This window comes from Pundamilia nyererei, unplaced genomic scaffold (genome assembly GCF_000239375.1).
Source record: "Pundamilia nyererei isolate P.nyererei 1_Seehausen unplaced genomic scaffold, PunNye1.0 scaffold00173, whole genome shotgun sequence".
Lineage (NCBI taxonomy): Eukaryota > Metazoa > Chordata > Actinopteri > Cichliformes > Cichlidae > Pundamilia > Pundamilia nyererei.
In genome coordinates, this window is record NW_005187574.1 from 1,062,376 (window position 1) to 1,072,352 (window position 9,977).

At 41.4% G+C, this 9,977-nt stretch overlaps 1 protein-coding gene across 1 annotated transcript in view; it reads left to right on the forward strand.

Moving 5' to 3' along the window:
* The window catches only part of enpep (glutamyl aminopeptidase), a 27,308-nt gene that overhangs the window by 14,810 nt on the left and 2,521 nt on the right, over positions 1–9,977 (forward strand). Inside the window, exons 10-14 of the mRNA XM_013914135.1 lie at positions 1,151–1,311; positions 3,365–3,447; positions 4,660–4,796; positions 4,984–5,039; positions 5,140–5,290. Of these exons, the coding sequence (XP_013769589.1) occupies positions 1,151–1,311; positions 3,365–3,447; positions 4,660–4,796; positions 4,984–5,039; positions 5,140–5,290 (588 nt within the window). The remainder of the gene's footprint in view (positions 1–1,150; positions 1,312–3,364; positions 3,448–4,659; positions 4,797–4,983; positions 5,040–5,139; positions 5,291–9,977) is intronic.

Sequence of the window (9,977 nt, forward strand, 5' to 3'; positions counted from 1 at the left end):
AGTAAATACTAAATATTAAACATTATTGTGCAGCACATAAGATCAACAGAACACAGTGTGCTTTGAGGTAGGAGCCAAAAAGGGTGTAGTTTGTGTGTGCGAGCACCCGTGTGTACACCTGTGAGCATGGACGCGCTCGTTTTTAAAAGGTTCCTTCATGTAATGATCTGCTAGAGGGTGTGGGGGGGCCACAGCCCCGTCCTCCAGGACATGAAGCAGGTATGGAGGAGATCAAAACTCCAGACATCCAGAGGCCCCCAGAACACAAGAGACCAAGGAAGACCAACAGAGGGGCACACAGACTCATCTAAAATGTTAGTTAGCTTCCTACCACCACCACGTCTAACAGTCTCAACAGTCTTTGATTTAACAGTTTTCACAGTCTCAGACTTTACGTGGCCAGGTTTAGAAAAAACAGACTTGGCAAAAGTGGGTTTTAGCTTATTTCCACCATGATGAACAGTATTAGGACTAAAAATCTCAGAGGAATGTATATTGTCATTACCGTGAGGAGCTAAACCAAAACTGGCCTCCCAATCCAAATCATCATCGAGAAAAGAGATCCCGAAGGTGTCTGAGGTGAGATTATAGTCCTTTCTGTTTATTGGCTCAGGAGTGTGGGAAATGTTGTCATTTCGACTCACCACCACAAGTTGCTCAGAATTGTCCATATGTCCATATTTCCTCGGGAGGAGCAACGCTGTGTCAAGTTTTCTGAATCTCTTGTTAACGTGATAATTCAAGAAGTAAGAGACACATGATTTTGAAACTGATAATGTTAGGTGCATCTACTAAAGATCACAAACGAGTTCAATTCTCATAGATCTCAACCTCAAGGTCAAGATCAAAGGTCAGGTTTTCTGAATGTCTCGTGAATGCAATAACTTGAGAATGACGTGACGTAGGATTTCAAAATTATGCCATACCTTCTACCAGCTGCATCTACCAGAAGGCTGAGGATTACCACTGGCGGCTGAGAGTAGTTTTAACCTGAGCCAAACTACCAGCATCCCAACCTCGGATATTTACTTAATACAAAGACATTAATATTGATTTATTACAAATATCTTAATCTAAGAGCATTAAAGTGTATTTGAAAAGTATTTACATTTTCCTTAGCACATAGCTAATTTACCCTCTCTGCATCCAGGTGAGTGGGTTGCCGATTGCAGAAGTCATGGATACATGGACCAAACAGATGGGTTATCCTGTGCTGGACCTGTCTGTCTCTGATACGGATGCCAGACTGAGCCAAAAGCGTTTCCTCTTGGACCCCAAAGCTGATACTAGCCAGCCTCCTTCAGATCTTGGGTATGAGAAAGAAAAAAATAACCATGACAGCGACCATCAACAAGATGGTCGCTGTCATGGTCCTCGGGTCATTGACCCAGCATTTGTGTCTCAGTATTTGTCCTCGTTCTAGTTAGTATTTAGTTGCAGTTTGTTTAGTGGTGGTTTTAGTTGAATTTTCTCTGCATTTATAAATCTTATGTGTTTTGTGGCTCTTTGTGGATTTTATTCTTGAGAGTTTTAGTGCTGTGTGCTCTACTGTGCCATGTTCTTTTCCTATCATCCGACTGACTTTGTTACCGGCTCCAGCTCTGTCATTATTGGTATTTTGTGTTTCTGGGGTAGAAATTACACTGGACAGAAATGCAGAATTTGCAGCTTTAACAATCTTCTGATATTTTGATAAGCAGTCCACCAAATCAGTGGTCCTCAACCCCTGGCCCAAGGACCGGTACCAGTCCGTGAGTCGTTTGGTACCAGGCCGCAAGAGTTGAGGCTCGGGTGTGATATTTAGGGTTTTCAGGATTTTTATCGTTAACTCGGTTTCCCTGGGTCTTTTCCCGTGTTGTAGTTGTGTGTCTTATTTTGAAAGAAATATTTACACGTTACCATAGCGACCAGAGAGCATAAAGTGGCAGAGAGGAGGATGTTACTCTCAGTGTTGTTGGCGCATTTGATCGTATCATTTTATTTTGCTGTATTTATCCGCCACACCTTAAAGGCCGGTCCATGAAAATATTGTCTGACATTAAACCGTCTGTGGTGCAAAAAAGGTTGGGGACTGCTGCACTAAATATCACAGCCCTCTTCCAAACTTTCTGACCTGGCTGGTAGTGAGGCTCCTTGGTTCAGCATTGACCAGCTAGCTGCTTATTCTGCTCCACGGTGCCCAGCAAGGTGGCCTGAGCAGATTTCCAGAGCTCGCGACACCAGCATAAGTGGTGCTGAACAGATGGGACAGTGCACTCACCCTTAACAGAAGGTAACAAAGGCAACTGATACCCCAGTGACGACTCAAAAGATGAGAGGCCAGTGTCAGAGGATGTCAGGGATATGTGCGGGAACTATATCAAGGCCAGTTGGTGCTCCAGGTGGACAGGTTGGAATAGACATCACACCGGAGGGCCAGCTCACTCTTAGTTAGGTCCAGTTGTCAGGATCTGTGGGGCGCAGATTGTGTTTAGCAAAACAGGACCCAAATGCACATGTAGAGATGGGATCTTAACAAAAGGCGAATTGTTTATTAATGCTGATTAATAACTATTCAAAATACAAACAAAAAGCAAAAGGGAATTAAGACTGACATTAGCAAAAAACAAGAGTAGGAAAACACTATAGGAACTAGAACAATAGAACCTGGGAAAGACACGAGGGGAGGTCAGCTGACGTTCTGGTGAGAGACAAAAAGGAACTCACACAATAACTACACAGACTGGAGACAGCAGGGGAACACAGCTGGAACGAATTAGATACAACGAGACAGGAGAAGCAAAACTAAACACAAAGCACATGAGACAAAGACTATCAAAATAAGACAGGAAACACAATAAACACAGAAAGAGACCCAGACTCAAAACACAAAGCTGACACTGGAAGCGAATACCACGACCCAGAGACAGACAGCGACATTAATGACAGCATGCTACAGCATAATCACTCTAATAGGATATTATGGTCGACCGTATCGAACGCTGCACTGAGGTCTAGCAGGACAAGCACAGAGATGAGTCCACTGTCAGAGGACATAAGAAGATCATTTGTAACCTTCACTAAAGCTGTTTCTGTGCTGTGATGAGCTCTGAAACTTTTAAGATCAACCATTCTGCTGCAGACGATCTGTTTATTGTTTTACAACTGCTTCAAGAATGTTTGAGATAAAAGGAAGCGTGGAGATCTTGGAGAGACAAAATTAGAGACTTTCTTGTGACTTATTGGAGCATTTAGCAGTAAAGGAGAGCATTTGTTGTTCTTGATGAAAATGACTAAATAAGGACATGTTAGTTAAGTCACAGAATAGATAAAAAGTAAAAAAAATGTATGTGAATTGATCACTATAAATGTGTTTTTGTTCCAGGTACAAGTGGACAATTCCAGTCCAATGGCATTCTCTTCAAAGTGACAAAAACATGTCACTTATGTTTGACAAAAACACCGCAGGTATTTCAGCTTAAATTTTTTGTGGTCATCTACAAAACATTTATTATAATGAAAAGCAAATCCACAACCAGCAGGCAGGACAGTGATATAAATGTTTTGCACTAAAAGCAAAGTTGAGATGCTGCAATTGATAGTACATAGTTTAGTTTTTATCTGGTACCTTCTTAGATAGAGAGACATCTATGTTAAGTGCAACCAGTTGGATGGTAATAACTGTCCATCCAACCATCCATCCATCCATCCATCCATCCATCCATCCATCCATCCATCCATCCTCTACCACTTATCCAGGTTTGGGTTGTAGGGAGAGCAGTCAAAGCAGGGAAACCACCTCCTCTAGTTCATCCAAGAGGACACGAGTCATTACCAAGCTTGCCAACAAGTAATCTCTCCAACGAGTCCTGCGTCTGCCCTGGGGCCTCCTGCCAGTAGAACAAGCCCAAAATACCTCATCTTGGACCTCCAAGATGAGGTATTTTGGGCTTGTCCTACAAGGATGCCTCCACCTGTCTACGAGGCATCCTTGTCAGATACCCGAACAACCTCAACTGGCGCCTTTTAATATGGAGAAGAAGAAACTGTACTCCCAACCCCTCTTAAATAGCTGAGCTGCTCAATATATTCCTAATGGAGAGCTCAGTATATATACCCAGAGTTCATGACTCATGCATTAAGAGAATTAATTGGGCAATCCAGGATCAGTACTGAAAAATCAGGCAGGCCATTCCTCCCGGTCACAAGCCTCCAGGTGAGTGTTGAAGTGCCCCAGCACAACAGTGGAGTCCACAGGTGGAGCACTGTTCACCATTCTACCCAGTGATTCCAAGAATGCTGAGTACTCTGAACTGGTATTTGGTGCACAGTTACGACAGTAGGGACCCATTCCCTGATCTGATGGCACAGGGAGGCAACCCTTTTATCCACTGGGTAAAACACTGAACATGCAGTTATTGAACCAAGAGGATACAAGTAAATTCATCCCAGTCTGCCACCTCCCACTGAGGGCACATCTTGGGGGAAATAGATAGACACTGGTTCCAGAGCTTGAGCTGTGCTTTGAGGCGAGCCCAAATATATCTAGTTAGTATCGCTCAACCAGGGAATTTATCCCCACCAGAGAAGTGACAAGTAACAATTAACTTTAAACATCAAACTTTCAAACAGTACTGCTCATAATATTTCCTCCACTGTTCTTATAATGACTACTTTCAGAGCAAACCATCACCGGTTACTCACCATTAGCGGATGGGCTGCTAAAGGTTAACGATGATCATATTGGATTCTACAGAGTCAACCATGATGACCGCATGTGGACTGCTATTAGTCAACAGCTTCAAACCAACCATTTGGTATACCTTTCAGACCCCACTTGAACATAATAATTTCTATTCTACACTCAACCAATCATATTGTAGATTTTATCTGGGTTGCTAAACTCTTATTATGGAGGAGTTAGAAAATGAAGAGGCAGAGCCAAACCATACCACAGTATTCATAGGCCTCACTGTTACTCTTTCTGAATCTCTTGTCCCCCAGGAGTTTGATGCAGCTGATCGCACAAGCTATATTGATGATGTTTTTGCTCTTGCAAGGTTGGATATCATCAAAACACTCAAAGAAATCTGCATAAACAAATCATTGATGTCTAATCGGAAATACAGAATACTAATCTTTTTTCTTTTAACTGTTTAGAGCGGACATTATAGATTACGGTCACGCCTTCAACCTCACTAAGTACCTGACAAGTGAGACGGAGTATATAGTCTGGGACCGTGTGGATGCCTCCATTGCCTATGTCCGGAACATGTTGTCTAGCAATGCTCTACTCTATCCGAAGTTTCAGGTAATCACAATGTTAACACTTCTGTCTTTCTATGTATGATTCACATTTAAGCGCTCAGTTATTTAAAAGCAAATAATCATTGTAAGCAGAAACACAAATCACAAACAAAACAAGGCCACAGTATATAAACCTGTCAGTTTATTATTGCTGTTATTAATAAAGAATATTAATACGTCTCAACTCATTTCCAACTTTTAATCCCACTATCTGCATAGTTTTTATAGCTGCAATTTAGATGATATTCTTGTGCTTTGGGTAAGACATTGAGTTTCCATCTGCAATGAAATGTGCAAGTTTCACATGCTTCGTTGATATTATTACCATTATATACACCAGGTGAGATAGTTTTAATCTCTCTTCTACATTATAATATCAACCTGTAGCATTTAGAAAAATGTCCCCAGGAAATAATGCTCATAACAGTGAGATAGGTAGAAATACGTATTAACTTATATATGCCATCTATACAAAGTGTGTGTCTCCTTGGGTGTTCTGTGTTGGACTTTACCTTCCACATCTTCTCCAGTTGTTGCTACAGCACTTGGAAGCTCTTGGCATTTGTCAGTGTTCAAATGCTTCTTTCTGATGCTGGTGTTAGCTGGGATTGCCACATCTGTCACGGCCTTAAAGCAGATACCTCCTAATTTGGGCAGGAAAATTTGCTTTGCGTTGAAAAGGTGGAGGTGGGAGAAGAATTTAGTTAACAAGCTCTGACGAGCTTCTCACTGGGCTTGGAAAGACAAAAAGAAGTTGGAAGGAAGGAAAAGGTTTTGTTAATAGTGTAGATCATCCAATTAGGTATGTATTTAGTGGGTTACATGTGTCTAAGGATATAATTTCTGACCCCCCCGCCCCCCCTAAAAAAAAATACATTTAAAAATTGGATACATTAGTAACAAAGTTGAAGGTGATAAATCTGCAATATTAGATATGGTATGTGAAAACTGTTAATGTTAATAGTATCATGAGTGTAAGAAGAACAGATTAAGGCTGGATACCCTGTGCCTTACCCCCATCAGGGTAAAAGTTTACTTAAGTTTAAACTTAAGTATAGAGAAGAAACTAATATGCGCTTAACTATAAAAGTAAGGATGCTAAAGGGTGTTGGATGATAATGAATAGGAACATCTTCACAACTGATTGCCTGTGATGGAATAACAGTAGAGGAGTTTCATGGTTATAAACGTCTAAAGCCGTATGGTACAGATTTGTTTGATTTTAATACAAATTTACTTAAATATTTAATTTCAAGACTTTTTCTGAGGAAGAGGTTAAAACCCAGATCAAGTATCTGAAGAATAATAATATGAGTGCAAGTCCTGCAGAGCTGATTTCATTGGTTACCAACTTGGTGGTGATGAAAAGGTTTATACCAACAAATCAGACGGTATGAACTGTGGAACCCAGTTATAGTTGTTCAGATCAAGTCATCTTACCAGTATTGCTGTATGGCTCAGTGGTATGAGGTCATGAAGAAATGTCTCTCTTTTTTAAGCTTTTCATGTTGCATTTATCAACACACTACTTAAGTTAAACAGAAATGTATTCGTTTTTGGTTTTTCTTACGTTTCGTTTTCTAGAGAATCGATATGATAAAAGTGGATAGCAACCCTAATATCTGATTGCACTGTATTTTCACTTTTACAGGGACATATCACTAAGGTTAGGAATTGATAAGAATTTAGTGATTCCGATTCCATTAGAAATGACACTTATCGATTGGGTTCCCTGTTGATTCCCTTATCAATTCTAATTGGGTTTGTCAGCACCATCTCTAAGTAGCATATCAAAGACATTGCATGCTGAGTGCTCAAATGTTTGTAAATGTCAGATGATGTGATCAGTGTTCGGGTCATTACTCAATTGAGAGTAAAGTAAAAAAGTTCTTACAAATATCACATGGAACACTTTTCTTAAAAGTAATGCAGTACGTTACTTAATGGCACCCAGAAGAAAGACATTTGTTATAATTGTCATGATCCTGGGTCCTTTTGACCCAGCGTTTTGTGTTTTCTCTTCGCGATTTTGGTTCTGTTCTCTAATTGGTGTTTACCCTGTCCCCCCCCCGTGTGTTCCTGTTTTATTGTGAAGGTCTGCGTCTTATGTGAGTGTTTTCAGTTTGCCTCCCTGGTCTCGTCATGTTAATCACTCCCAGCTGTGTCTCCCACCTGTGTGTAATCTCCCTGTGTTGTGAGTGTATTTAAGTTGTATTTTCTGTCTCAGTAATCGCTGGTTCGTCTGTGTTGTTTCCCCTCGCTCTCCCTGCGTCTTCCCGTATGTATTTCTCCGGACCTCCCTGCATCCTCATTCTGGTTTGTCTTCTTAGTTTACCCAGTTTAGGTCTCCAGTTTCATGTTTTGTCGCCACCGCTGTTTGTACTTACCCACCACTGTAAATAAACACTCACCTGCACCAGAGCTGCTGCCTTTTTGGTCCTTTCCTACAATCCCACACGGCTTGCCTCGGCAATCCGTGACAATAATACTAGTTAAGTTACTTTCGTGGGGCAATCGTGGCTCAAGAGTTGGGAGTTTGCCTTGCATTAACTCAGCCAGTTAATCCAAGAGAAGTCTAGCTGCTCATTAAAGCTTTCTGGTTTGATCAGAAAATAAAACATTGGTCCAAACACCTGAAAGTCCCAAAAATGCATTGTGAATTCTGTCTCGAGTCTATGGATGTATCCGTGTATTTCTTCCTTCCCTTATAACTGCCCTTCAACTCATTCATGTCACCTAAAAGGTAAACCTGTTTCTCCATCACAGCTCTGATGATCCAGTAAGGACATCTTCTGGTTTCATCTTCATGTTTCCCTCTCACCACATATCCAAACCGACATCATGACCAGCAGCTTTACAGCTGTGGCTCCAGCAAACATCAGCTGATACTAGAAATTAATATTAAATAAATTCTAACAACAGCTGATCAAGCTTAAACGTGCTGCTGTTGTTTAGCGCCACATCCGCTGGTTTCCTCTTTCTGACGCAAAGTGGGAGATAAACAAACAAGAGAGAAAAGCCGATCAGCTGATCATTGATCAGTTTCATGATTGAAGTAGAAACGGGAGAGGGAGGGGGAGAATGAGAGAAGAAGAGGCAGCTGTGCAGCGTAACGACAGAATAAATCCAACTTTGTGTCTTTTTCCATCCTAGACAAACTGCGTCCCTTCTCAGCTCAACACGAAACGCGTAATATTTTCTCTGAATGAGGGACGATTCCGTCTTTTTACAGCACGGTTGGCAAGTCTACTAACTAACCTTATGAATAAAATAAAGTTCACCATCAGTAACATCATAGCACCACCCAGCTGTATAGAAACTCCGTCATGCTAGCTAGTAGCAGTACGAGTTGTTGTAACTGACAGTAAAAACTCAGCACAACGAAAATAAACTCCACCTAAACTTGGTTCATATCTGACCCAGAGAGACTGCAGGTCATAACTTCTTACCTGAAGTTCAGTTCACAGTTGGACCGGCGGCCGCCTCGGGTCTCTCCTCCTCCTGTCTCCCCTTTCCCTCATCCACCTGCTGGCCTCCACCACTTGCTAATGTTACTGAATCTGTGGAAGCTCCGCGATAGCCACCAAACAACCAAGTTATTTTACACACCAGCCAGCATCTGGTCAATCCACCACCTTTCATTGTTCATGCTGTTACAAAAAAAAAAAAAAAAAAATTGGCCCATAAAAACGGAAAATCACCATCAGCCCACCGAGCAAATGCCCGGTATGCCCGATGGCCAGTCCAGCTAGTGCTGAGGAAGGTCTCCCTGCAGAATTGCTTTTCCCTGCGTCGGGAGCAGCGCTGGGCTGTTTAAATCACGGACAAACAGGATCCCACATTCTTGATTTTTAGTTCACAAACACTTGTTGTAATGACTCACTACTCCTGACATTTTGGAGATGTTAGCTCTTTATACAGTAAAGTTACAGCGGGATACAAATAACATCAGGCTGATCCTGCCACGATTTGTTCCCCCTGTCTAAATCACAGACAAACAGGATCCCACAGCTGTTTATGTTTTTGAACCCATTTTGTACAGAGAGGCATTTTTAAAAAATGTATTGACAGCAACGTTGAATATTATTACACAGGAAAAAACAACTACACGTAAAATAATCACACCGTGACGCCTCTGCCTTTGTAAATGGAGGGACAGTAACTGCGTGTGTGTATGTAAGCGTGTAAAACCTGAAGATAGTCAGATTAACAGTATTTTGTCTATCTGCCATTCTGTCGAACATTTTTGTTGTAAAACAAAGGGGGGCCTAGCAAAAAAAGTTTGGGAACCACTGCACTGGCTCATGTACCTGAAGCTGAAAGCATTGGCAATACATAATATACAAGCCAATCCCCCATAACAAGTCTTGTCTAAACGAGTTGTTGATGTGTACAAGAATTATTGACTTTCATGTCTGTAACAAATGCAGAAACTCTGTTCTTGTCTTAAATACTGTATTTTCATTAATGTTTAAAATGTTCCAGTTTTCTCAGCAAAATATGAAGAAATGAGGGGTGGCTCTAGACTAGAGTCCAAATACCGTATTTTCACGACCATAAGGCGCACTGTGCTAAAAGGCGCAGTCTCAGTTATGTGTGCCCTTACTGTATTTAACACACACATAAGGCGCACTGGACCATAGGGCGCATACAAGTACCGTATGCGTATTTAAAAATAAAGCGGGAGCAAA